The sequence below is a fragment of the Phasianus colchicus genome, chromosome 23, assembly GCF_987193195.1.
Source record: "Phasianus colchicus chromosome 23, bPhaCol1.hap1.1, whole genome shotgun sequence".
NCBI classification, from domain to species: Eukaryota; Metazoa; Chordata; class Aves; order Galliformes; family Phasianidae; genus Phasianus; species Phasianus colchicus.
In genome coordinates this window covers 7,082,002-7,109,944 of record NC_143458.1, presented here as the reverse complement: position 1 = coordinate 7,109,944, position 27,943 = coordinate 7,082,002, and the positions used below count along the sequence as shown (strand labels likewise).

Sequence of the window (27,943 nt, the reverse complement as noted above, 5' to 3'; positions counted from 1 at the left end):
CACTGTGCGTGGGGCTGCACCTTGCTGACTGCTCTAAGCAGCTACAAATCCACACTGATGCTCGTGGCCATTCTGGGCTCTTCTCAAATGCCATGGGATCTCTTGATCTATTCTGATGCTCCAAAGTCTTTTACTGAAGCTTTTGTTCTTTAGGAATACAACGTTTTGCAGTTAAATATAGGAACTTGCATAAAGTCACCTCTGTATTTCAGCTATGATTCAGAAGCAAGTGTTTCTAGAACTCTAAGCTGATTGCCATCTCTTCTGCTTAAACAGGGAAGCTGACATGAAAAGTCATGGCTTTGTGCTAATACTTCTCTAAAAGAAAGAGGATAGACAGAATTCCAAGGACCTTTCTTTTCTATCTTAGTAACTAGATGAGAAGCAGAGGATGCACAAAGATCTTGAAGTGAGAGCTTTGATACTGTTATTTTCTAGAAGATATTTGGGAGTTGGGAACAAAAACTTCAAACCTAAATTTGAGCATAAGTAACATAACAGAGGTGTTAATTGGATTAAATGTCCAATGAGAAAGTTTCAGCTGAAGGCTACCAAGCCATACAGCTCCTCTCAAATTTGTTTCTAGCACTTTTTTCCAAAGTTGTTGCATGTAGACAGCCAGGTATTTGAGGACCTTTCACATTTTGCTGGTTTCTGAAGAGCTCTCAGTGGCTGGATATCTCATTGTCGGTAAGCTGTGCTGTAATCAGATAAAACTTGTTTGTCCTCTATCAGAGATGGCTCTATGAACAGCAAGTACAGCGCAGAACTGAGGATGAAATAGCGAGGTTCTCCCTGTAGCTTTCCATCTCTACAAAACTGCCAGATTAAGATCGCAGAATCGTAGAATGGTCTGGGTTGAAAAGGACCTCAAAGATCATCTAGTTCTAATCCCCCTGCAATGTGCAAGGTCACCAACCACCAATCCAGGCAGCTCAGAGCCACATCCAGGCTGTCCTTGAATGCTCCCAGGGATAGGGCATCCACAACCTCCCTGGGCAACTATTCCAGTGTGTCACCACCCTCTCAGTGAAAAACTTCCTTCTAATATCTAACCTAAGTCTCCCCTGTCTTAGTTTAAAAACATTCCCCCTTGTCATATCACTATCAACCCATGTAAACAGTCGTTCCCGCTCCTGTTTATACACTCCCTCTGGAGTGGCTATGTGCTTTACAAATGCGTCTGCAGAACTTGAGCATTCGGATGGTAAAGCTGCTGTGTTCAAACCAGATCAGGTAGGAGAGACTGTTATTTTGAAATAGGCTGTAGTGCTGGCTTGTCTTGCTGGTGGACAGTAAAATATGCATTGACGTCAGAATGGCTGATGCGCATTCAGTGCATGAAGTGGGTCAGGTTTGTTTCTAACACTCATACCTTTCCTTTACCAGCACCCCTCTCATCTTGATATCCTTTGCTCACAGTACTATGTTATAACAGAAGACCCGTGAGGCTCTATAATGCCAGGCAAGCTGCATCATTTTTGTAATTTTAGAAGACTGGATTAATTGTAGCTCTGAGGTTGGTATCCCTTCTACATGATTTGTAGTAGTACAAGTTAGAGACCACCTCATACTGCTAGATGCACAGCAGAAGTAGCAGTGGCTCTGGCAGGGAGCTTCTATTTCTCAAATTGCAAACTGGTCTGAAATCTTACTCTGTTTCCATTTTTAACAGGAAAATAGTTTCCATTTGTATGTGCAAAAAACCTATACCTTCTAAATAAAAGATTATTTTGAAGAGGGTAATGAGATCAAGAAACTAAATGCCCCAAATGTTGGGAGCCAGTATTTTCAGATGGCAGAAACACTGAGTTTATTCAGCTGAACTCAATGCTGTAAATGGTCATTGTTTTTTCTTTTTAATGTGCAGATTTGGGAAAATGTTAAAAAGATAAAGATTACTGAATTATATAATCTCAGTCTTCTGATAGCAAGTCCAATTTCAGTCCTCTTAGAATTCTGTGGCTGGCATTTCTTGTGCAGGACTGGCACATTAGATGATAGTAATGTTCTTGAAATTCATTTTTCTGGAATGAGAAACCTTAATGCTTTTCTTGGGTTAAAAATGATTATCTTTCATCCAGAATGATGGTGGTAGATCAGCAGTTGTCAAGTAGACACAAGGTAGGGGAATAGGAAGAGTGCTGGTGATTGTTTTGTACTCAGTTGAATCCTGGCTGTTCTAACACCTCAAAAAATGGGACAACCAAACTGTCAGCACAGTAATTAAAAACTGAGGAAGCCCGATGGATCAAGCAGCAGGTATGGTGACTTAATCTTGAACTTTTTCTTTGAAATGACTTTAATGGATCCTATAAATTCTCAAGTTCATAAAAAGTGGTTTCATATAATTAGAAGTAAGTGTAGAAAGCATAATGGAAACAAAAAGAGGTCACCCTAATAATTTATGTACCCTAACAAACAATGCTGATCTCCCTGCACAGGTAATTATTTTATGTAACAATAGAATATAATTTCATTTCTAAAGATAAGAGCAAATTGCTGAAATATGCATCACTGATTTATTTTACGTGAATAATCCCAGCACAAAATAAAAGGTATTTGGCTTTTACTGTACTTCTTATTGTCAGTGCTATTTTTTTTTAGTGGAAACAAAGCTAGAGGATGCCAGTCTTCCTTGCCCTTGAAAAGGGGAAGAAATTAAAGTTGCAGAACTGCAGTTCAAAGACGGAATGACGGAGCTATTTGGCAGGCTGTAAGACTCATAGACAAGGTGTGCAGACTCATGAGGAATTCCCTGCTGGCTGAGATCCATCTGGCACTGACAGGGCATACAAAGCATGCCACTTTTTGTAGCCTACTCCTCCTCATTCCTGCCCCCAAGCCTCAGCAGCCAGCACTGCTTTAGTAGTGCTTGGACAGAACACACCCTTGCCTGTTCCTTCTAGTATCAGTTCAGAGACCTTTCATTCATAGAACTGCTTAATAAAACTTAATTGTCTTTGTCCTTGTAAAACCATCAGATGCTGTTCCCTGGTCAAACGCTGTCTTGACAGCGTTGATTTCTGTAATTCCGCTGCTCTGGGAGCAGAAGGCAGTAGCCTTGCAAGGACCATGCCACTCAGTTCTAAGGTGCCCTTGCTCTTGAGTTGCTCCTGGTAATCATAAAATAAATAAATAAAATTATGTGCTATGAAATTAAACATGCAAGGATAACTGCAAAAAGCAAAAATCCTAATTACAGCATAAACCTGCCCCTTCTTGTATAGTGATCACTTGTACTTAAAGACTCTGTTCTGTCATTTGCTGCTCAAATTTGTTTGTCTTTCTTTCTGAAGCAGCTTCCGCATGTTCACATTCAACTCTACTTTAATTCCAGTCTGGATAGGTAAAAGTTTTAATTTCTTAGCATTATAAATCTTGTTTATATCCAGGCAGGTTATGCTTCCTATAGCTGTGCTTACAAATGTATGTATGTGTACCTGTGAATCTGGTACAAAGGCTTATGAGGGTGGCACCTGAGTAGGAGCTGCAGTTGGGAGTTGGATTGATATTTATCTGACACACTCAAGATAAGTGGAGAGAGATCAGATTTAAATACACAGACAGAAACTGTTTCTGTGAAAATAAATTGCTTTGTGTTTCCTGAAGTATTGTCGGGGATGCCAAGCCTATGATGTATAAAGAAATGTCTCCTCAAAGAAAATAAGAGATTCACAACAAAAGTCTGGCTGTGATCAGAAAAAGTCAGGTGATGTACAGCAATTTGTGTGATTTTTTTATTTTATTTTATTTTTAGAAAATTTTGTTGTTGTTCCCTGTGTTACTGCAACTTATATTGCAATTGTTTCAGCACAGGAGGAGACTGCAAAAGGAAAGATGGCACTAATGTTACATTTGGTATTTCCTACTTAGATCTGGAATCTGAGCTGACCTTGGTGCCTCCAGAGTATGGTGGCATGCCAGGATGCCATTACATAATTGTTCATGCAACTGTCAGGCATTCTGTGTGTTTGCAGAGTGTGGCACTGTTGTGGATCTTACATTCAGTCTGACCTTCAGCTGATAGTTCTGGTGTTGTAGTTTTCCTTCAGGCAGACGCTGGGGCTTTTTGATGATGGCCAAGTCCAAAAAGTTCACTGCTTTGACAATGAGTATGCGAGTCTCTGAGTCAGAGCCAGAATAGTGACCTTGGACTCAAGCTAGAGGTTTTGCTTGTAACAGCTCTCTGCAGTAACCAATTTGGTCTCTTGTAATAGAAGTATGTTAATTCTCTGGGATACACATTTAATTTAAGGATAAATTTAAGTTTAATTTAACACTGGGTTAAATTACACTTCATTGATAAATGAAGTGTAGATATTTGTCTTACAAATGTCCAGCGTTATTACTTTTGAACTAAAGTATATCTTTCAGAAGACCATCTCTTCCTGCTACATGTTGGAAGAGGATTTCCCACTCGTGTGGTTAGGTTTATCTCGTGCATGTGAGAATTTCTAATAAAGTAAAGATCTCCACATTGTGCACACAGTGTTCTGCTGTTGTCAGATGTCTCTGGGAATACGTCCTTTGTAGCTGCACTGACGTACTTTGGGATCGCTTCCCGGACGGATGAAGATCAGATAACTTTTTTTTCTGTGAGAGGAATTACAGGAATGGCTTGGGAGAGTTATTGGCACCAGATTTAGCTCTTGCCATTGCTACAAAAGTAGTGGAGTTCATTTACAGGGTACGTGGATACAAAGCAGCCACTTGCCTAGCTGGTTGTGTAAGCTAGCCTGAGAGAGCCTGCAGATCAAATTAGAGGCTTTTCTTGGTGTATAATGCAGGGTTAATGCAACCAAGAAAACCTTTTTTGCCTGTTCAGTGTAGAGTTACTTGTGGTGGGCTCAGCCATTGGCCTGGCTTCTCTAACGGGTCTGGACAACTGGAGTACAGTTGCTTTTTTGGCAACTTTGGGTTGGACCCAGAAGTTCCAGATATATGGTCAGGTAGATAAGGTAGATCTTTTCTGTTTCTGCACAACCTTACTGTGGCTGACAAAGGAGCTAGTATCTATACTGCATTGGCCTGAAAGGACTATCCTGCTTATTTTTAGACTTGATCTCTTATAAGGCAAATTCAGAAATCTCCAATATCTATTTCACAGGATGACTGGTTTATTTAAAAGAAAAGGCAATTCCCATCAGTTGATGAGATGGTAATAAAGTATGTATAGAGTACTGGGCTCTGTAGTTAAGCTGAGGAAAAAAAAGCATTAGGCAAATGTTTATGAAAAGAAAGGGGATCTAGCACTTCCCTTTATGCTTTGAGGTATCTGGGGAACTGAGATGTTCCCGGAGCACATGATGTGCATTAATGGTGGCAGAAACCTTACAGCAGAGCTGCAGTGTCAGATTTCAGGCTGTTGAAGTGCTAAGGAAAAAGGTTTCAACAAAGAGGGACAATTTCCATTCGCTGTGCAGAGAATGGACAGGCACTTCAGCTATGCTTGGCCCTGCTGAGTCACTGATTTTGTACCTGAACTAGGGTCAGCCTGCTTTACTCCAGCATCCTTGCTGTAATGCTGATGTGTTCCTTAGCACCCTCAAACACCCGACAAGAGAGACAAATTCTACAATCAATCCCTTGAAATTCCTAAATAAAAAGAAGTGGTTTAGTCATCTTGCACAGCACTCTTCAAGATGTGTTTACTATGGAAGAACAGCACTTAGAATTGCTATAAGAGAGGTGAGCCGTGTGCATTGCTGTAACTAGGAGTTCCTTCAAGATTAGACTGAGCTTTGGAAAGAGGAGGCACAAAATAAGGACAGAAAGGTATGAGCTACTTGTGCATAACTGGAAGATCTACAGTTACTACTGCCTACCTGAGTCTGTTACCTTACAGTACACTACCCACTGTTGAGACTACCGTGGTGAGGGCTGATTGGTTGCGTAGTCTTGGCTCTCCATAATTCCTCTATTATTCCTAATTAGTGCATTTCATTAAAGACAACTAAGAGTATCCTGCTTAGAACAGTGGTCCTTTTTAACACAATAGAGACTCAGCACTGCAATGTGAGCAGTGAAGCAGAGGTGACGAAGGTTGTAAAGGGGTGCTCTTGGTAATAAAAATTAACCTGTGGTACAAAAAGACTTAAGATCTCTTTTCAAGTCTTGCTGATTTCTTGTTGAAATCATAAGTGAACTCATAGTTGAAATAATTAATATCAACAGTCAAAAAGCCTATGAGGTCATGCTGCTGTGTGTATGTCCCAGATAACTTCTGAACCTGCTGACTGGCTGAAACCAAATTTGACGGAGTTTGTCTTATTACCTGCTAAAGAAAAATCTTGAAAGGCAAAAAGTGTTCTCAAAGACTCTTCAGTTTTGGTGTTCCTGATACTGCATCTTCTGCCTGCATTATTTGTTATGTGTATTGCAGGAGTGGTGTTCAATAAACTGGAGCTCTGGTGACTTATTAGGAAAGCAATCAAAGACTTCTAGCCTCAAGCTCCTCTAAAGCAATTACATGCTAATGTTAAGCCTGCTAATTTTTTCTGTTTAGTATCTTTGTATTGACTGACTCTGAGGGTTCTCTCATGCAGTGAAACAGAGCCCATAAACCAAAAGAGGCACCAGCAGTGCCCAACATAGCATCTGCTAACCACAGTGTGTATCTGTACTGCTATTTGCTGATTGGCAGCACCACACACTAACATACCTCTGAGTTAGGCAGCAGCTGATAGGACTAAATCAACAGACTGACCGCTGCATATCAACAGCATTCCTCAAGTCACACCAATATACCATTTTACTCTGTGGGAGCTCCAAGGGTAAAAGCGTTATCACTTATGAAAAGAAATGTAAGGCAACTATAACCTTCTACTGCATGCTCTGCTGCAGTGTGGGGGAAAAAGGAGCAAGGAACAGCTGAACCATTGTTCAAGCAGTAATTGCCCAGGGACAAACACAAACAGCATCACTGTGCTTGATGGTTTTTGCACATCAATCACTTGGTAATGTTCTATTCTGTGGTTCTTTTGGAGATACAGCCAACTTGTTTGTGAACTGAAGCTAGTTTGCCTGAAAGTCTTAAATCCAGAGAGTATTTTCCTTATTATCAGATCTCTCACCTTGAGGACTTCTTTTTTATTTTAGTATTAACAGCACTCGGGTGTCATGGGACGTATGGAGTGTCTGCAGCACAAAGGAAACAGTGGACTAAGAGAAATGTGGATCCATTGAATTCTATGGGAAGTGGAGCTGGGATTTTGATTCGGTGTGTGAATAGGTCTATCCACACAGGGTACTTCAGGGGCTTTTATTAAAAGCCTGAGTATTTTAATACTGAGTAGTGCTGTTGAAGCAGTGTGTTCAGAATGGGTATCTACAGTGGATGTAGGAGGTACTTCATTTGCTTTATTCTTCATTCTTACTGCTCCCTTGATGTATGAACCAAGCAAAGGGTGAAAGTGATGGCAGGAAATAAAAGGAGCTGGAAAGTCTGTGCTGTGAAGATCTCTGAAGACTTTGAGAAAGGTGAAGTGACTGACAGGAGAGCTACAGATCAGACGCAGTGGAGTTTTAACACCCACATGGAATTCTGCATTCTGAAAATGATCAGCCTTAGTTCAGTTACTAAGCCAGCTTCAGTGCTATTGTTGTTTGCTGTTTTGTTCTAGTAAGAAAAAAAACCATGCAACTCAGGAAAACAGCAACAGGGTAATCTGTACCATTTGCAGCAGGCTCTTTTCTGGCTTCATCTCTCTATTGAATTGTGGCTGTCATTTCATATTTAATTATTGGATTGATATCAACAATGCTGAAGTCCCCAAGTCTGGTTTCATGTTAAGCTGTAGGAAGCTTTTTAAAAGAATGGCTCAGTTGTAGAGTATTAAGGTTTACTGAGAGACTGAAAGAGCTGTGGGCAATCCCAGGAGCAAAGCTTCCTTCCCTTGCAGAAGGCTGTGTGTGCTTGTTGCTTTTGGCAGAGTTCCTTCCTCCCATCTCCAAAACTGATGCTTTTGTTATCAATTTTGTTTATTCAAGGCTAGAGAGTACCTAAAGAAAGTCAAGGGAATCTCAGATTCAGTACTGTAGCTCAGGTATCTCTTTGCAAGTAAATAAGCTCATACATACGTGTGTCATTTTGTTAAATTTTAGTGATAACTGTTTATCAACTCAGATTTAGCGAACTGCTACAAGTTTACTCAAAGCTCCTATAGGCGTTGTAGAATATTTTAATGATTATGCTATTGTGAAAATAGCAGTATAGGATATTCAGCATTCTAATAAATGTTTACAGTGGGAGTAATGATAAAAGGATTTATGATACAGCCTTTTGTGAATGAAGGTGAGCTTTCAGGCCCAGCTCATGCCTACGATTATTTGGTGTGTCATGAAGCTGGTATTTGGAGTGACTTTTCCCCTTCACTTCTCAACAGATTTTGGATTTGGAAATTTCTACAGGAGTGGTGAGCCCCTGACAACGTGGTGTGGAAGCCCACCATATGCAGCCCCAGAGGTCTTTGAAGGACAGCAATATGAAGGACCCCAGCTGGATATCTGGGTATTGCTATTTCATTTACTTAATTTTAACTGGATTCAAGTCAACTTCTGGGAAGCTGGAGTAAATGAATTGCTTTTGAGTCTTCTTAAGCTGCAGACAACTGTTCCTCTTTGGGTTTATTCCTTGACATAAAAATGCCTCTTAACACCAGATAAAATTAAAGTTACCTATTTACATGCCTGTTAAATGTATGTTGTAGATCTGTGTAAGCGTACCAGAGGAAAGCCTGCACCTCCTGCAAAAGCTCCCTTGTCTGAATGCATGAACTTTGCTGTTTCTGTGCCTCTGGTATTTTCTGCATTAAGTGAGGATTGAACCTGTTCCTGAGGTTGATGGGACTCAGAGCAGCTAAAACACAGAAGAGATGGAGAGATGATGGCTGCTTTCTTCTCTGAGCTGCATGTTTCTGTATCTGTCTGCGTACTACTCAATGCAAGAGGACAGAGGGAGTCACCCTCATTCTTACACAATTGAAAAGGGACTAAGAATGAGCCAAAGAAGTTTTCTGTGCCCTTCATCTGTTGTCAGTCTGCTTTGTCATTCTAAATTTTTATGTATTTACTTTTAAGTTTAATATTCTGCTACTTACAAGACATTCACTTTCTGAAGCAACCAGACACGTTACAATTTGGCAGCCTCTGCTCTGGTATTAGGTTTGCGGTGATAATATTACACACTTCATAACGTAGGCACTGACATTTTCGCCAGAGCCTGGTAAGCAAACGGTGCACAGAAGGTCACCTTTCAGCTGCTAATTAAAATGATGCTAGTTCTTTTAACAAAGAAACACTGTGCTTTTATGTACACAGATGCATACATGCATTTGTCTATAAATGTTATCACACACACATATATATGTAGACATATTTTTTAAAAAATAGGCTATTGCCTTTCTGAATCTTCAGTAACGGGCAAATAAGCCTATAGTAGATGTCAGTTTTGAACATCAAAAGTGAATCTCTGAGCTTTGGTAAATATTTCTAAGTATGTGTGACTCTAAATTAGTAACAGAATAAACCTGCTCACAAAGAAAAGCACAACTGTTTATGTTTCAGATAAAACTTATCTGAAATTTATCTTCACTTATTTTCTGAGATGAGTGAAGGATTCTGTATCTCTTTTGCAATATCCAACCATAGAACAGGTCTGCTGAAAATACTAAGCTAGCAAGAGGAATGCAGCAATACATAGTTCAATTTTCAGCAAGAAAGGAAGTTACTTATTAAAATACATATTTAATTTTAAAATCTCTGTGTACTTGAACAGTTTTAAGGTAAACGCTAAATGTTTTGCTTTTTTTCTTCCTAAGAAATTGAGTGCTGTGACTATCTGCTGCAACTCATGGCATGAGAGTTTGGTGTAGTTATTTCATTTGCTGTGGCTATTTCATCTTGTGTGGTGTGATTTTTTTTCTGGCATGTGCTGCAGGATGATTTCCACTTGCTGCGCCAATTAACTTACATACTTCACAAAATTAGTCTGGCAATTGGATGATAGCCCTTTCCCAGATTGTCTCCTTTTGTTCATTTTACACAATCCCCCATGCTCAGAGCACTGTACACAGCAGTACAGAACCATCTTTCCATGAAGATGGCTGTTGATAAAGATACTGGGGATGCCTCTTCCCAAGTTTCTGCAAATTGGTAAATGTGAAACATTTCTTATTTTGAGTAGCTGCTGTTTGAGGTTTGCTTTTGTTTGAATGTCATTGAAACAATAGTTTCTGATTCTTACCTTAGTTTGGGCTTGCTCTGCAGGTCTCATTTGGTCATCTGCCATGAGCTTCCTGCTAGCAGCCAGAATCTCCAGCATGCTATACTTCAACTTACCTGCTTATTGGCATAAATACTGCAAGCCTAGCCACTTGGGGTTTAGTGTTCTAAGGTCTAACAATCTTCAGAATTCTAACTCTACTTTGTATAAATTTCCTGTTTCTCTGGGACATAATTTACAGATTTTTCTGTGACAGGATTTGGCTAACCAAGCTCAACTACTTTGCTTGAAGCCTGAAAAATGAAAGGAATTTTCTCTTTCTTACAGAGCATGGGTGTAGTTCTTTATGTTTTGGTCTGTGGAGCATTACCTTTTGATGGGCCAACGCTCCCCATACTGAGGCAACGAGTTCTGGAAGGAAGGTTCAGGATACCTTACTTTATGTCAGAAGGTAATGGTTTGTCTTATATTCTTGCTTTAATTAAATTCTAGAATAATCTCCGTTGCAGTACAGTGAGGGTGGTATATCTGCCCAGCAAATTACAGTACAGCCAATTGTTTCTCATTTTGCAAAGAAACACAAGCCTAGGTGAACTGTATGTCTTTGTAATTAGGCTGCTACTCCTAGGTAGGCAAATCGGCCCATTCTTCCGGTAGATTGCAGTGTGGCTTGCCCATGGACAAGGAGGAATTTGAAATAGGAGGTGAAGGATCTCTCATTCTACCATGACCAGGAATATGGGGATATAGGGCGAGAGGCACATTTGTATAGCAATTAACTTTCATTCTACGAGGCCATAAACATTTTAATCCGGGAAGAAAATATGCTGACAGCAATATCATTGTCATTCCTAGGTTGTGGATTGGGCATTTGACAGTGTCTGCTAAACAAAAGCAAAGAAGTGCACAACCAATTCATATGCCAGGTTCTTGTACTTGTAGCACTCCCACACACAACTGACTGTTAGATCTTTGCCTTACCTAACTGCCCCATCTGTTGGGTTTCACTCTGCCATGTGCCTCTCAGATGAGAACAAATTGGGCCATTTTTGCACACAGTTTGATGGTGTCCTTCAGCTTTCATTTATTAAAGGGTCTCTAAGCCTGATTACTTCAAAAGAACTTTTCTGAATCAAATCCCCTTTCAGTATTCTTTTTATGGGATTTTGTTTGTTTGTTCTAAGGGAATTAAAAATAATTTTTCAGTCTGTTGTTCAGCATTCTGTGGTGCAAAACATTCTGGTCCTCCCCTTTTTCATTCTGGTAGTGTTTAGTGCATACTACACCTGAAAATAGCTGCTACCGTACAGCTGATCTGGTTAGCTCAGCTATTTGGTTGCTTTTAGCAACACTGCACTGCAGCAAGCCCTCAGCTTCCGGGGCACAGTGTGCAGCCTGCTCTGAGCTGTGCTGTGTTTGTGACTTTGCTGACGTAAGCATGTGAACTAGATGCAAGAACCTCTGTGCCGGTTGCAGCTGTGAGTTAGGAGAGGACAAACTGAGGGTTAACCATTGTACAGGAATGTGAGTAAGGAGAGGACGAGATAAAGGTTAACCATTGTATAGGAATGTAGGTAAGCAGTATGTGAGGCCAGATAACATCTGGAAACTCTATTGTAAACCTGAAGAAACATTACACAAGGAATGGGTCAGGATGGGATTACTTCTGTTGAAGACAATGAGCTTTCATCCCATGATCACCAGAAGGAGACCCCCACTGCCCACAGTGCAAGAAGGAGGGACCATATGCTGATGGGTTCTTGGAAATGTAATGAATATGTATGCAAATTCTGGGAAAATCATTGATTATGTATTAGTTCGGCCTATATCTGTACCAAGCTTTTGCCCTACATTGTGCAAGTCAGGTGGATGTATCCCCCTTGCAGCCGGGGTCTGCACAGCACCGAATAAACTATACCTGCTTTGTAATCTTACTTGGATTACAGAGTTTGATTCCGCACATCAGCTGTTGCTCTGATTGAGGTGTAGATGGGCTGTTTCACTTCCAGCTTTGCAGCTTCCTTTGCTGATCACATGATGTTGCAGGGAGTGGGGAGAATTCGCCTGTTAGCAAAACATGGAAACCAAAAGAGAGCAACAGGAGTAAATAGCCAGAAATCTCTCTAAACTATCTGTCATAAATATCTGGCTCATAAATTGGCTGGCTCATAGCATCTTATGGTCAGCTGGAAATGCAGGGCAGATTGGTAAGCTTACGTTAATTAACTTATATTGCTATACTGACTTTTTATTGCACAAGAACTGTGTTCAGCTCTTGTACCCTCATCTCCCAAAATCCAACTGAGATCTCTGTGATCGCTGTTTTTAGCACTGTTGAACATGTAGTGGTCAGAAAACAGCGATGCCCTGGTATATTCAGAATCACTGTGGCACCTAAAGCACTGATTGTGCTTTGATCCTGGACTTAAAACAGGTAAAACTGCTCTTTGCCATTGGCTACTATTCACAGCCACAGATGCATTTTGTGAGCACTGGGGTGAAAATCTTTAATAGTAATCAATTTAATAATAAAGCTTACTTTTGCCAACCTCTTGTTCCATGAGCCTGGACAAGCTATTTCAAAATGCTGGAGGAAGATGCTTGTTTCCCCCACACACATTTCACAGAGGTTTTTGAAGTTTTATCAGTTAATGTTAGCACTCTACTTAAGAAACACAAGCAGTTTCAAAGAGTTACTAAGTGTTACAATGCCCCTTGTGTAGGAGCCGATGTAATGCCACTGTGCTTTAAAGTAGCTGGGTCTTTTTTTTTCCCCTCTTGTGTGACTTTCAATCTTGTTTTCAAAGATTGTTGTAGTCCTCAGGAAATGTTTTTAGCACAGAAGTCAGGTAGAAGAGAGGCAGCTTCCTGTTATCATGCTCTTTTGGGAGGTGTCAGGTGAAGATATGCAAACAGTAAGCAGGCTGGTAATGTGTTTTACTCCCCAACAGATTGTGAGCATCTGATTAGAAGAATGCTGGTCCTAGACCCATCCAAACGGTTAACGATTGCTCAGATTAAGGAACACAAGTGGATGCTTATAGAAGTTCCTACGCAGAGATCTGTTCTTTATGCCCCAGGACAGGAGAACCAGCCTTCCATTGGAGAGTATAATGAACAGGTTCTCCGGCTAATGCACAGCCTTGGAATAGACCAACAAAAGACTATTGAGGTAAACCAGAGTCAAGCAGTTGTCCCTGGAAGGGAAGGGGAGGTCACAGAAGTACTAAGCAGTTACATGTTTCCCTCCAATCCCAACCTGTGCTTCTTGCCAAATGTAAATACTAGCAGACTCCTTGTGGAGTTAACACAGTCTTTTCCTTATACAGTGGTTGATGCTTTTAACCATTGTGGAGGCTGCACTTGAATACTTCCCCCCAGAGGAAGCTTCTCTGTGTTACAGAGGCCTGACTCTTTTTGTTTCTAGTGATTTGGGATGGCCAATACATTCAGGAGGTCACTGAGCTCAGTCACTCCTCTATTCTCAAATTTCTGAAGGACTGCTCCTGAATGTTAGCTATAGATACTGCTGCACACTGGAATGCCATGAGCCCTCATGACTTACAAAGGCCTCTATACTAAAGCTGATGCTTTCCTTTTGTTGGAAATATCCAAATAATTTTTGTCAGGACAGTGTCTCTGGTAAAAGCAGGTTTTACTCGGGATTGCAGTGGTGGGAGTCCAGCAAGCAGGAGCACCCCTAAGGACACAATGACAGCTTTTTGTACCTTGTTTCCCCCTTTGCCTATCTCCCTCCCCTGTTTCCCCATGACTTGTTCTCTGGTTTGATCAATCTCATGCAAGATATTCTTGCAATGGATATGACAAAATATACATATATACACCTATATACTGAGTGTGCATTTCTAGGGAAGGTTCATCTAGAGGATAAGTGATGCAAACTATCAGAGACACCCCCCCCCCCCAAGTCAAGTAGAAAGACTCCCAGAAAGAACTATGACAGCAGAGACCATGAAATAAGAAAATATTATCCAATTCTAATGCAGAAACAACATTTGATTCTCACACTTTGCTCAGCACTCCAGTTTGAAACTTTCTCAACTCCAGAACAATGTTTGCATGCATGCTGTAAACCCCTCTTCAGTATCTTTTTTTTTTTTTTTTTTTCCTGAGATGACAATTCTTGCTTCTTGGTTTCACAGAACATAAAAAGCCTGTATTTGACTGCACATAAACTCTTATACTTTTCTTTTTCAGTCACTGCAGAACAAGAGTTATAACCACTTTGCTGCTATCTATTACTTGTTAGTGGAAAGACTCAAATCGCATCGAAGCAGCTTCCCTGTAGAGCAGAGATTTGATGCTCGCCAGCGCCGCCCAAGCACCATTGCTGAGCAGACAGTAGCCAAGGTGAGGTCTCTAGGCAGATGTGGAAGCTAGCTGACTTCATTCTGAGGCCCAAAATGCAAACAATAGTTTAAGCTTTAAAGAGGTATTCAAGTGCTTTAACCTTAGGCTCCCATTTATTCCGTCTCTTCTCTTTGTTTTGCTCTTAACATTCCTTTTGTGCTTTTGGGCAATATGTTAAAGGGAAAGCTTGTGCTTCAAAGTGGAACACTTTCATTTTTGAGAATTTCTAAACTTTTGCTTGGAAATCAATGATTAGAGTGTTGGAGAAATACAATCTGTGCAATGTTTGGAGTATCTTTAAAGTGATCCACAAATAAGCCACTGAATTTATGGAGGGCTCTGTTGGCATGGGGGCTAAAGCACGAACACTCTACACAGTGCTTTTAAACACAGGCAGTCAAAAAAGACCTGTTGAAAATAAAATTATTTTCTTACCTGCTGTTCTCTAGATATGTTTTCTGTCTCCCCTGAATTATAGAAGTACCCAAGAGAAATAGCATTGATGTCAGGTTAAGAAAACAATTCACTGTGGTATTACATAGCAAATATGAGTATTATCGTCATGAGACTCTTTGTTGGTCAAGACTCAGATATTTTCCTAAATAACATCACTTCTGCTAACACTTGTGCCATTTTTTCCTCCTTTGCTGCTGTTATGCAGCAAAGAGATTTTTCAGCATGGCTGCAAAACCTCTGAGCATAGACCACAGAGCTATTTTGACAACTAATTGATTTAAGTCTTAAGAGTGCTGTGTGTATTTTATTAGCAGCAGTTGTGTGCTCCCTACATCTGGTGCCAGCCCATCCATTGCAAATGGCTGTCCGCTTAGCATCCCTTCTAATTATACTGACTGTTGCAGCACAGGCTCTGCAGCTATTCAGTCTACTTCTTTCCTTGTGATTTTCTTCAGAAAGAAAGGTCATGCAGAGTTTATCATGTCATATTCCAATAATACTCAGGTATTTTTTTAACATGTTCTTTTGTTTCATTAAGCTAGACACAAAAGTAGAGCTTTTGATTTCTATTAATGCAAAACTGGAAACGTGAAAGACTTGGCCTAAGATGACTCAGATTATTGTTATTTCAAGAAAATACACTCTCAAGTTTATGGCCTCCTAGGTACTGTACTACTGCTGTATGGAACAAGTACCTGGGCCCCACTTCCAGGAGAAATTGCAACTAGGCTGCTCCTGTTTTGCTTAAGACAGCAAAACATTATTTATTTTTAGGTTCTGCTGAAATTAAAGCCAAACCACCCTCAATTATGAAAACCCAAGTCCAGGCAAAATCTGACCGACAAAGATTAATACCAGCTATGTTCTTAGATGGTATATCTAAAGACAGAAAGACATGGTATTCAAAGGTAGATTATTAATTATAAGATGTATTAAAAGTAGGTGAAGAGAGATGAGCAAGGAGGAAGAGAAAACCACCCAGGAAGTAGTTCATTATTGTACCACGTTCAAGTTTTCTGTATTCTATAGCCACTATTCCTGCTTTTTCTCAGGACTGCAAGCAATTGTGCAGTTATTGTGTGCAACAACGTGACTTGTTTTTACACATGGTGGCACCACAGGCTCCAGTATAAGACTGCTTGTTTTATTTTGGATAGACAAGTTCTGTGTCCTGCATGTCAGGAGAACAATGGCTTTCACTAGTTGTTTATCCTATTTTCCTAATTTTGCCATGCTTGCCTTCCCTGAGGCACACCTCTCCTTTCAACAGTTCTGTTCTATTCTTTCTTATAGTTTGTTCAACAGGAGTCAGCGCATGTTAGAGAAGTCATTGAAACCAGCCCTGATCCTCTTGGTAATATTTAGGGTGATATATGTATAGAAAGGAATTATAGCAAGTCATATGTAGGAGGGCACCAAAGAGTCCCACTTTCCTTCTTGCTAGTAAATGCTCAGCTTCAATAAGTAGTTAGTGTAATGACACTTTTTTCCCCCCAAATTTAAGAATGAACTACATCAAGAATGAGGAAATGAATTCTAGAGTTCTGCTTTGGAGGTGGGATGGGTATTGTTTATTTTTAATTTGTGACTTTATGCACTGTTTTCTATCTAAAGCTGTTCAGTTTTTGGAGTCCTTTCATTTCTTTTAGGCACAAGCTGTGGTGCCATCAGTGAACTTGTGCTCAGAAAACACGAGGCTGCTGCGGTCCCCAGGACTTCCCCCCACCTCAGGAGCAGAGGTCTTTTCATTCCCTCCGTCCAACTGCCAAACAGAGACGGCGTTCATGGAAGAAGAAAGAATCAACACACCAAAGGTACACCGTAGCTTCACCCTACTGTTGTGCCCAAATTCAGTAAGACTAATAAAACATGGTTGCCCTTTTAATTACTGCCTTTCACCTGGTACAAGTTTATGAGGCTCAGTGGCTGCTTCTCCAAGTTGGCAGTCCTTCCTACCAGTGCATTGCTCATCCTCCAGACTAGGAGCTGGACTCTGCACTCCCTGCATGTTCTTTGCGCTGAAAATCTAGAGCGACTACTCAGCTACTCACCAAAAATTCAGACAAATGAGAACAGGAGGGTATAATTAAACCTTCAGCTGACAGTGGGAGCTTGTGATTAAGTCATTAATATAGCTTTTAAGTAGTATTTTATATGCCAATTTCATAATAAGCTAGTCAAAAGAATTGCATTTTTTTTAGTTTCTGTTGAATGGTAAATAGCCTGCAGGACCTCCAGTCTGTCAGAGCCTGCTAGAACTGCAGCATTTCAGGTAGGTTGTTGGGCTCTCAGATGGGCCATTCCTATAACTGGAAATGCCTGCTTTAAAAAAAAAAAAAAAAAAAAAAAAAAAAAAGCCTGTCCCATCTAATAGGTTCTGCTTTCTTTAATCAGACTGGAAGACTGTGTGTATGCTTCCCGCACCTCCACAGTTAAAAGATTAAGCTGACTCAACTAATGTGATATGTCAGCTCTGCAGCCCTAGAAATGTACAGTTACAGCTTAGCTCTGAAGGGAGCCACAGTCTCATGCATTTTGCCATCCAACTTTGAGGTCTATCACAATACTCTGAAGGGTAGCAAAGAATAAGTGAAATGCATGAGGCTGGTAGCATAGGTACAACATAGCAGTTTTTATGAGGATATCTCTCAGAAGAACTATATTTGTGAAGTATATTATTTCTGTGAAGTTTCTGTTGTTCTCTCTCCTGCTGTATCACATTGTAACTTTAATTTTAGCACTTCACATTTTTCCTGCTATCAGCCAGGGTTCTGATCTCAGGCTTGCTGTTTTGAGGGTTTTACTACTCATTTGCTGGTTAGTTACTGAGAGCATGGTCCTGGTTTTCGTCACTGCTTTAATTAACTCCATCTGTGGGTTCTTATAGTCTGAAAAGCAAAAAGCATTTCAAAGAGATTTGGAAATTAACTTTTCAAACTTTATTTTGTATGCCCCATTGCTTTTGGAGATGCCATCTGGCCAGAGTAAAATCAGTAAATGGTGACTACAGTGAGGTGTCAAATCACAAATGGCTTAGGAATATTTCAATGTCTATCTGTTACACACCATGTCTGCTAAAACTTCCAAGCTCTGAGCCACATGCCATGGTAAACTGCAAAGAGCTGACAGTCCATGTGTTCTCCTTTCTATTCCAGCAGTTCACTAAATAATCTTTACAGCACTACTGCTGCCAGGTCAGTAGAAGGCTTTTGAGTGGGAAAGTGACAAATGGAAAGTGTGCAAGGAAATTAGGCTTAAGGATGTCAGCTACTATTTAAAATAGATGCAGCAGATGCAGAATATTTCTGTGCAAGAATCATCATTATACTGAAGCTCAAATTAGTGAAAGCATTTCTCAGTATTGTTTTAAATAGTTTCTTGGAGTAACTGCAATATAGTCTGCTACTAGGACCATCTGTTAACAGCTACTATTAATGCAGTGAACTTTCTTTTCCAAATACATGTATTTTCAAAATACCAGAGAACTTTGTTGAATACAAGTTATCAGTCTTATGTAACATCACCTACAGCAGTGTAGTTTTATGTTGAATGAATGTGCTGTTTCATTCATATTTTGCTCAATCTGAGCCTGCCAAAGCTTGCGCAGCAGGATAGCACGCAGAGCTTTGCAGAGTATTGCAGAACGCCAACAGTATGACACGGGCCGTAGTCCTCAGCACACAAGTAATTGCATATGGAATTGGTTAAGGTACAAAAGAATTCAAGACAAAATGATGTAAAGTATTTTTTAAAAAAAGAGTAAATACAGAAATGTAATTCTGTATTGGAAAGGTCCAGTATTTCAATTTGGGAAGCAGTGCTAACTTCAAACCAGATGAAGTTGCTTGGAGGTTTAACAAGCTGTGTGAATTCAAGAAGAGGGCTCCACACGCTCACTCTGTTTATGGAACAGCAGTGCAAGTCCAATGGACTTCTTCTAGAAGGAATGCATTTACTATGTCATTCCTGAACACACTTCTGTAGCTCTGCAAGAACACCAGTTAATTAAATACAGAAAGACCGTTTCTTTCATAGTCCTTATTCGATAACAATAAATGAGCATCGGGAATTTGAATAAATGAGCACTGAGCAAGGGGAAGCAACAAAATTGATAATTCTGTAAATATTTGTATTTGTGGCAGAGCTGGCAAAATTAGTTTGCTTCTTTGGTTTAAACAAGAAAGAAAGGCCGTGAAGAACTCAGTGCTGTGGAAATGAGTATTCAGATTTAGGGAGTCAATAGCAAGGGAATGGCATTGGTGATACCACCAGGGAGATTTGTATTGTACAACTCTTCAGCAAATTTTACTTAACTCAGTGGGTCCTAGGGAAGCTTCCTTCAGCCTCCGTGACAGGCAGAGATTTCTCACGCTTTGGCATGCTGCTGTGTGCAAGTAATGGAAAGCTGTCCGTTCCATGTGGTATTTAGGTAAATGGCTGCCTGCTAGATCCTGTGCCTCCCATGGTGATTCGGAAGGGATGCCAGTCACTGCCAACTAGCATGATGGAAACCTCAATCGACGAAGGAATAGAGACAGAAGGCGAGGCAGAGGATGACCCTGCGCAGGCATTTGCAGCCCTGCAGGCAGCTCGCAGTGGGAAGCGGCGTCACACTTTGGCCGAGGTCACCGACCAACTAGTAGTGGTACCAGGCACAGGTATGGGTCTTACACACATACACACACACCTCAAGCATGAGATCAGTTCCACGCAGCCAAACCTGCTGAGAAGGCAGTATGAAATCAGAGCAGCAATCAAACAGTTGGCTGTAGTCATTTACCAGTAGCAATAGGTGAGGTCCTGTAAGTTTGCTTGTGCTGTTCTCACCTAACCAAATGTCCCCAAGCCCTTAATCCCCTAAAGACATGCTGGAGGAGGACAGGGCATGCAAAACCCCCCAGATTCTTGGGTACTACACAACCAGCAAGGTGACAGAGCCTTTCAGCTCAAGCTGTAATCTCATCAGGATCCCCTGCAAGAACACTGACTGCACTCTCAATAAGCCACTGAACATCACCTGTATGGTGTCTTATTACTGCACTCATGTAAAAACCAGTAGTAAGAAACCCCAAGATATTCCAGTACTGTACATATTATGATTACTTCTATTGTTTCATTTTCTCTAATGGAGGAAATGGCAGGAATAGCTCAAGCCCATGGCACTTCCTAATTACTGCTGTACTTTCCTTCTATTTTGGCTTTTGGTTTTTGACACAGGGAAGGTCTACTCTCTGGATGAGAACTCCTCTCTGGGCAGCAGCATAGAGTCAGAGTACAACATGGGGTCAATGCAGAGGAACGTGGGCCTGCTGGGCGATGCCCCTCCACTGAAGGATGTGGTGCAGCTGGCAGCACCCTTCCTGGGGCTGCAGCCTACCAACCCTGCCATGCAGGCTCTTGCGTCCCAGAAGCGCGAGACCCACAACCGCTCCCCTGTCAGCTTCCGGGAGGGGCGCAGAGCATCGGACACTTCCCTCACACAAGGTAACCATGAGGCCCTAAACTTGCTTTGTTCCTACAGGGCTCTGACTGCACCACAGCTCATCTTGTGCTGCTGTGCCAACCAGATATGAAGTAACTCATTTTCTGACAAGGGCTTTTGCACACCTCTTCTACAGGTATTGTAGCATTCAGACAGCACCTCCAGAATCTGGCACGAACCAAAGGAATCCTGGAGCTGAACAAAGTCCAGCTACTGTATGAGCAAATAAGATCAGAAGAAGAACCCCTTCTGCCATCAGCTGCCCCCCAGCTTCAGGACCTCGCTACCAGCTCTGCACAGGTACCACCCTTAGCATAGCTGTCCCCTCCAGATGCATTGCTGTGGGACAGATGGGGGGCATGTGGTGCTGTGGGGATTCTGAGGAGAGCTGCTCATAGACACATCTCCTTTCTCTCCTTTCTGGCTCCTGCAGAATGGAGAATGGGTACTTGCAGGTTAGCCTTTATATTCTTGGGGTGTCTGAGACAATCTTGGCAGCTTTCTACATCTGATATTTCATTATTACTTTTAATTTGAATGTTTCAGATTTAACAAATCTCAATTAATCTTTCCATGTTGAAGTTGGCCTCCAATATATATAACTTTAAGGAGTGCAAAAGCTACGTGATAACAACTTGCTTTGTGTTGTGAAAGGCCAAATTGCTCCTGCCAGTTCCCTAACTATGTGTTTGGAATGGAACAGGTCGCAGGAAATAGGAATGTGAAATCTCTGTCAGACCCTGTGAATGAAACGGGCCAGCAGCACACATGCACTGCAAGCACCCATGCTCCAGGTCAAGCCTGCTGTTCCTTTCTGACTGCTGGAAAACTTCAGTTCTGACAACAAGTTGTAAAGTTTTCCCAAGAATTTCTTGCTTGCTATATGCATGCCACAGTGCTCACAGTGTTCCCTCCCAGCCCTGTACTGTGCATGTCCTTCCCCAGTGCTACAGAAATCTTTTTGTGTTCAGCTCTGAAGCCATGCAACAACAGCTGACTCAACTCTGAGCATGCTTTTGTGCAGTTTGCTACCACTTTACTTTTAGTACTCCAGAGGGCAAGCAAGTCACAAAGTGTTATAAATAATGTCGTTTTAGTCACAGATGTAAGCCCTTGGCATTTTGCAGCAGATAGCTCAGAGCTTTGTCATGTGGGCTGCTCAGCATGCAGTGAAAGCAATGGGTGACACCGGGACCCAACTCCGACAGCAGCTATGGAATCTCTGTCCAGGGGAACTCCATAAAGAAAAGGTTTAGGCAGAAAAAGGTTTTTCTGGGGATGAAGCTTTTCCTCCTTCTTTCTGCAGGAAGACAGACCTCAGCAGCAGGAAGCTGCAGCCACTTTCCCCAGTGGTGCACGTACCCCAGTGTTATCCCGACGGCAAAGCCTAGAGACACAGTACTTGCAGCACAGGCTCCAGGTACCATGCTTTCCCCACCAATCCCAGTCAGGAACTGTGTTTGCATGTCTTTGACCTTTCAGATCCCATTACTCTTCTTGAGTCAGATGCTACCTTAGCAGGGAACAGTTGAAAGTATGCTGTATGTTTCTTCTATTGCACAATGAACCTAATTATGGAAAAATCAGACTGTATTGCTGGAGTTTTCCTACTTGTTCTTTTACTGTAGAACATTATTAAAGCTATTTGAGGTGGCTGCTAGTGAATACCTGTTACCTGTGTTGCACGCTGAAAAGGGGTGCATCAGGATCTGAGGAGCCTCTACCCAGCTTCTGTTTCTCTTCCAAACTCTCCCTCTCTCCCCCCTTTCTTTTTCCCCAGCTTCTCTTTCAAGTAGGAGGAATTTTTTCAATGGGCTTGTGTGATACAGTCCATCATCAAAAATGTTCTTTTTCCAAGAGGTAGAAGTCAATAAGCAGTGCTAGCTGTGGTTTTAGACAGCACTCTAGTAGCAGGTTCTGAAAATGAAGGTGGACACTTAAGCTGTCATAAGGGGAGGCAATCTTCTTTCAGTTGCATTCTGGACTGAACAAATACAGTTTAAAACAGTGCTACCTTTCTTGCAGAAACCCACCCTGCTATCAAAAGTTCCAAACACTTGCCAGCTGTACTGCAAAGAATTGCCCCGGAGTCTGGAACAGCAGTTACAGGAGCACAGGTAAGATTTCAAACTATGCAGATAAGCGACTTATTCTCACTCTCAGTAGTAATGAAAAAACTGAGACAGATTTTGTCTGAATAGGAATTCCTTGAAAAGGAAAACTTCACTTAAAAATCATTAAGGTCACAGTTCTTAAAAATTCTTAAAAAGAACTTATTAAAAAAAAAAAGACAACAATCCTGCCTTCAGTTTACAAACTGCTGTGCTGTGAGCTCTTTGTAAGGTAATTCTACTGGGGCAAAGGTAGACTGAAAATGCCCGCATGCTTTGTTTAGTGCTGATGTGCAAAGGGGAAGCATAGCAGAAAGTTACTTCTTGCACTGTTATACTCATCTTTTCCCTTGCCCTCCCCACCACTCGCTACACACTGCACTTTTTATGGTAGGTCAGAACATGGCTAATGTCTTTCCACCTGCTTGAGAGCCCTGCATTCATTTAGATATTTACCACCTTGTTCCTATGGCCTAGTAATCTTACTGTGAAAAAAATGTGAAGTAAACAATTTTTCTTGTCAGTGAAAATTCAGAAGTGATGCTCCTTTGAAAAAGTTACTGTAGAGAAAAAAAAGGAATGAATCAATTGGAAATGTGCCTTTATAACTGTTGTAATATATTACGGCAGACAAGCTTTTCATTGACAAGTTAAAGAGCTATAAGGTTTTTATGAGCTCATCATTTGGTAATTATCAAACAAGCAAAGTAGATACTAAACACATGTTCATGTTACTAAATTTTGCAGAAGAATTGGAAAAAGAGGAAGGAAAACAGCAAACTAGCTACATGTTTTATGGAACAAAAAGATTAAGGAGTAGAAGTATGAAAATACTACTTGATTTCAAGGAAATAGGTAATCTAGAATTGCTTTATAGCTCACAGACACTCCTGACAACTGATTAATCCTAGTCAAGAACTTAACTGACAATACTGACAGTATTCAGAGTAGCTTGGTACATTTATTCAAGACTAGGATGTCTGTGCAGAGAAATAAGCTGGGAAACAATAGATTCCTTTTCTGAATGCTATCAGCATACGTCAATAGCGGGTTTCCTATTTGTGCATGCTTTGGGAATTGGCTGGCAAGAGACCTCCCCTTTGTCATATCACAGGGATTTTCAAAGGTAGCTATGTAAGCTGACACCGTGTTTGTAAGCTGTTCCTGTTTGTAAGGGGGTCAAAGCTGTGAAGTTCTGTAAAACTTCATAGGGAAGAGTGCAGTTCAGATAAAAGGAATACGGGGGAGGGAAGCTTTGTTCGCTTCCCTTAGTAGCTGGAAAAGTACAACTGTTCAGCTCACAAGTTCCACACGCTAAATTTCAATAAATAAAAAAGGTTGATCAGGAATTTTCTAGTTCTGCCCTTTGCTCCCTGCTGGAACTGTAGGAGTGCATGCAGTACTGATGCTAGTACCTTAACACTTGAAAAGGCAAAAAATAATTGCTGTTTCTGTCCTTGATTCAGGCTGCATCAGAAGAGACTCTTTCTCCAAAAGCAGTCCCAGCTGCAGGCCTATTTTAACCAGATGCAAATAGCTGAGAGTTCGTACCCAAGGTCAAGTCAAATGCCGCTTTCATGCCAGGAGGAGCAGCAGCCATCAGCACAGCAGCAATCAACCCAGTTCAGCCTCCAGCAGACTCTCAGCCCTGTTATGGAGCCTTCCTCAGAACAAATGCATTATGACCTCTTCCTCAGTCACTACCAGAAAGTACAGCTGGAGCCACCACCACCCTCCCCGCTCACCAGCTCATCACAGTTGTCATCGCCAATTCAGGTGCAGCAGCCACCACAGTCCTTACAGTACTCCTATCAGACTTGTGAATTGCCTGTTGTCACCTCTTCTGAGCCAGACTACCCTGACCAGTGCCAGTATTCCATGGACCCAGCACAGCAGAGCAGTGTAGCATTGCCTGACAGCCAGGGCAGCTTGGCAGCCCAGGAGCCACAGTCAAACTACGATGCATTGACCCTCTCTGAGCTGCCTGGACTATTTGATTGTGAGATGATGGAAACTGTAGATCCCCAGCACAGTGGCTACGTCCTGGTGAATTAATACCATGGGTGTCTAACATGGGAGTGGAAGCCAGGGTGGACAGAGAAGCATGTACATTTTTGGTGTTGTTCCAACTCTAAAGTTTCTGACCTTCAATCAACAAGGGAACTAAAAATCCACCTGACCAGAAAAAAGCAGGAGATGGCTAGAAGCATGTGGCCTCCAGCTCCTCCTCTCAGTGGCTGGGGCTAGACAACAAACAGTTCAGCTTAGTCCCAGAAAGAACCAGTTTGTGTAGAAGGAGAGAAAAACAGTTTTAAAAGGAAGTGGCCCCTTCCAAAAACTTTGATAGTCTGGCAGTATTCACCTAGCATTTGCTAGGAGAAAGGAGAATGAATGCATATTGCATTCTACTTCTTGGCAATAAAAGCAATAGTTTTCATTGAAATTCAGACTTAATTTGGGTCTGAGCTGATAGCAAGTAGCATACTGAGCTGAAGCAGCAGTGAGGAGGATCCAAAGGAAAGTTGCACTTTGGCATCCAGTTTCTGGTTAAGCTACTGATCTGGGACTGCTCCATGGTAAGTCTAAGGTGCACCAGGCACCTCAGGCAGCCTCTGCTTCCTCCTGCTAGCAAATAAACAGCTATTTCCCAAGCCTGCCAAGGAATTCTTAATTGGTCACTAACAGAAGCTTCTGGATATTTGTTAAGTAATGTACTGACTTGATAAAAGGACACTTGAAACTGACCCAGGGCATCACAGTGATTTCTAGAGAGCTTTGGGTGGGACTGAGAATACTAAAAGATCAAGAATTAGGTAGCAGATGGATGGGCTAAGAAGGATGGTGAGAAGGATCAAGAGCTGCAGCCAGTGGCATCCAGGGATCCACCTGGGTGGTGTTAGAAATCACCCCTGCGTTGTGGACAGTTCTGTCTTGGAGAAGTTCTGTTCACTGGAGAGGATCTATCTGACCTTCTATGGCATTTAGAAACAAGCAAACTATGTTTTGAATTTACAGTATGTGTTGCTGGTGGTTTATTGAGCTTTGTATATATGGACAATTACTTACAGTTTTAGAACTTAATGAGCTTAAAAAAAAAAAAAATCCTGTGAAGTGATAGTGCTGTGCCTTTTTTCAGTTCTTTATCAGACTATATGCTTTTTTTTCTGAAGAAATAGACAATACCCCATCTACATCCTTGCTATTGCCAAAGTCCCTTCAGAGCACATGTTCCACTATGTGGAATGTAAGTTGAACTTTGTTAGTGTTTTGATTGTTTCAGTATATACAACACTGAAAGTATAACAGCAATATTTAGCATCAAGAACTGTTATGTACTACTTCAACAAATACAAAATTCAACAAGCAGTTGTGTCCCCAGAACTTCCAGTCAGGAGATGCTAGTTGTAGGAGGATTGTTTAGAAATCTCCACTAAGTTTAAATCACTAATTTTGGGCTCATCTCAGGTCTTCAAATGTTGTGGGATATTGTCTATCTTTCTCCTGTAGATGAAGCTTGTAGCCATACAGTTTCAGCCCTTTTCTCAGCAAACTTTAAGCACAGTTGCAGATTCATTAAAGCACAAAGAATGTTTGAGAAACTGTGCTGATGGCACATGTAGAGACCACTGTTTACTGGAAAATTTCTCTACAACATAAGTTTAAATTTAAAGACTTTGACACTACAACTAAGGAGAGCATCTTCAGGACATGTAGTCACTTAAAATGGATAGACAAATGTTTTTAGTGATTTTACATACTGTAGCAAAGCACAGGCTCAGACAGGTAATAGGAGGAAGAAAAGAAAAAAAGTACTCATGATTGGTTGGGTCTTCAGTGTTTTCAGACTATAGATCCTACTGAACTCCAACAAGGAGTTCTCAAAACTGCTCTCTTTCACCAGAAAGGTGAATTATCAGCCAGCATTTACAGCAATAAGACCACACTTAATTGTGGAATAGACTTCAGTCACTGCACTGTAGGCTTTGTGAAGGAGGGAAGAGTTTAACAAGTTTGACACAAAGTACCTTGTTTTCTGTGTATGACAATTAGAGATGTCATTCACTGTTGATACAGAGCCTGCTTTGATACTGCTCCAATTCAGTCTCAAGTGCTCAGCTTCTACCTCTGATATCAGAACAATTCTCAAGGCAGAAGCAAAAGAAAGTTTAAGGAACAAGCACATCTCCACACTACTTACTTTTTTGATACAAGAGAGCTGGAAAGCTGTTGTTTAAATAGCTGAGATAGACACATTTCTTTTTGAAGGGAATTCACACAATTAAAGCTTCTTCTGACAGTGCAAATAGGTGCAGAACATAGTAGCTGCAGAACACAGAAAGCTCTGTGCCCCCCTGCAGTGACTGACAAAAGGACAGGAAACAGATGAAAACCATCACATCATAACACACCAGGCATTTCATTATGGCAGAAGAGAAAAGGAGGCAAAGAAGCCCTTTCCTTTCATTCCTTTTCTATTCTGCAGTTCTAAGATCAGACAAGTGCTCAAGGAACTAGGCAGCCAAAACTGTCACTGGGACACACAGCTGTGGCAACAGGCCCAGTTTTGCACCAGGAACTGGGTTACTGCCAAGCCTATAACCACTTTCCTCCCTGTCCGGTTCCATTATACATTTTGGAACTCAGTGATAACTCAAGAGCAGAATTATTCTTATGTGATTCATTTATCAGAATGTGCCAATGAGTCTAAGCTCATCTGAGCTTTGCAGTACTGCTAAAGGGAAAGCTATGGAGTTTTTGAATATAGTTTAGACTGTTACCCTCAATCACCATCCTATTTAACATTTCATGCAGTTTCCTTTAGTCAGTTAGAATAAAAGGCTTCTAATGCCTTTTAATACAGCAGAATATCCACTGGACACCACTTTGTAGTCATGCTACTTCAAAGTGGTTCCTTTGTTCAAATCTGTTACGTCTAACATTAGAAGACAGTGTACACTACTGTTAAGAGTAATTATTAGCTTTATTATCTTGTACTACAGGCTCCTTTGAAGAGACTTTGGTGTGATGTATATGGGGTAAAAATTTCATATGGAGAAAAGTGCAATATATGTGTGCGTGTGGTACGTTCTTTAATGTATTTTTTTAAGGAGTTAGAGGGTTTAGTCTCCGCTTTGGGATAAATGCACTAGTATTGTGAGCTCCAGTTTGGTAAGTTCATCTGTAGTATTTACATGCAACTGATATGCTGGACTCTGTGAAGCAATTACAGTGTATTGATACAAAATAAAGAATACATACATTTCATTTTCAAATACGCAGTGAGCTACCATGGCTTCT

At 41.1% G+C, this 27,943-nt stretch overlaps 1 protein-coding gene and 1 long non-coding RNA gene across 6 annotated transcripts in view; one reads left to right on the top strand and one right to left on the bottom strand.

Annotated features, from left to right (window-relative positions):
* SIK2 (salt inducible kinase 2) overlaps window positions 1–27,943 on the top strand; it is a 43,848-nt gene extending 15,905 nt beyond the window's left edge. For 3 of the 5 annotated variants that reach the window (XM_031599664.2, XM_090123328.1, XM_090123327.1), the window contains 11 exons: window positions 8,388–8,512; window positions 10,553–10,676; window positions 13,177–13,397; window positions 14,444–14,596; window positions 16,702–16,866; window positions 19,482–19,710; window positions 20,270–20,536; window positions 20,671–20,834; window positions 21,841–21,954; window positions 22,560–22,651; window positions 24,112–27,942. In XM_031599664.2, coding sequence (XP_031455524.2) covers window positions 8,388–8,512; window positions 10,553–10,676; window positions 13,177–13,397; window positions 14,444–14,596; window positions 16,702–16,866; window positions 19,482–19,710; window positions 20,270–20,536; window positions 20,671–20,834; window positions 21,841–21,954; window positions 22,560–22,651; window positions 24,112–24,700 — 2,243 coding nt within the window. In that variant the 3' untranslated portion in view covers window positions 24,701–27,942. Of the gene's footprint in view, window positions 1–8,387; window positions 8,513–10,552; window positions 10,677–13,176; window positions 13,398–14,443; window positions 14,597–16,701; window positions 16,867–19,481; window positions 19,711–20,269; window positions 20,537–20,670; window positions 20,835–21,237; window positions 21,329–21,840; window positions 21,955–22,559; window positions 22,652–24,111 lie in introns of all 5 variants that reach the window. The other 2 variants (XM_090123326.1, XM_090123325.1) reach the window with 2 other exon arrangements.
* On the bottom strand, window positions 881–24,285 carry LOC116233020 (uncharacterized). Its single transcript, XR_004167864.2, has 3 exons — window positions 24,197–24,285; window positions 12,161–12,289; window positions 881–8,004 (listed from the first exon to the last, which is right to left on the bottom strand). It is a non-coding gene; the product is annotated as an uncharacterized LOC116233020 (long non-coding RNA).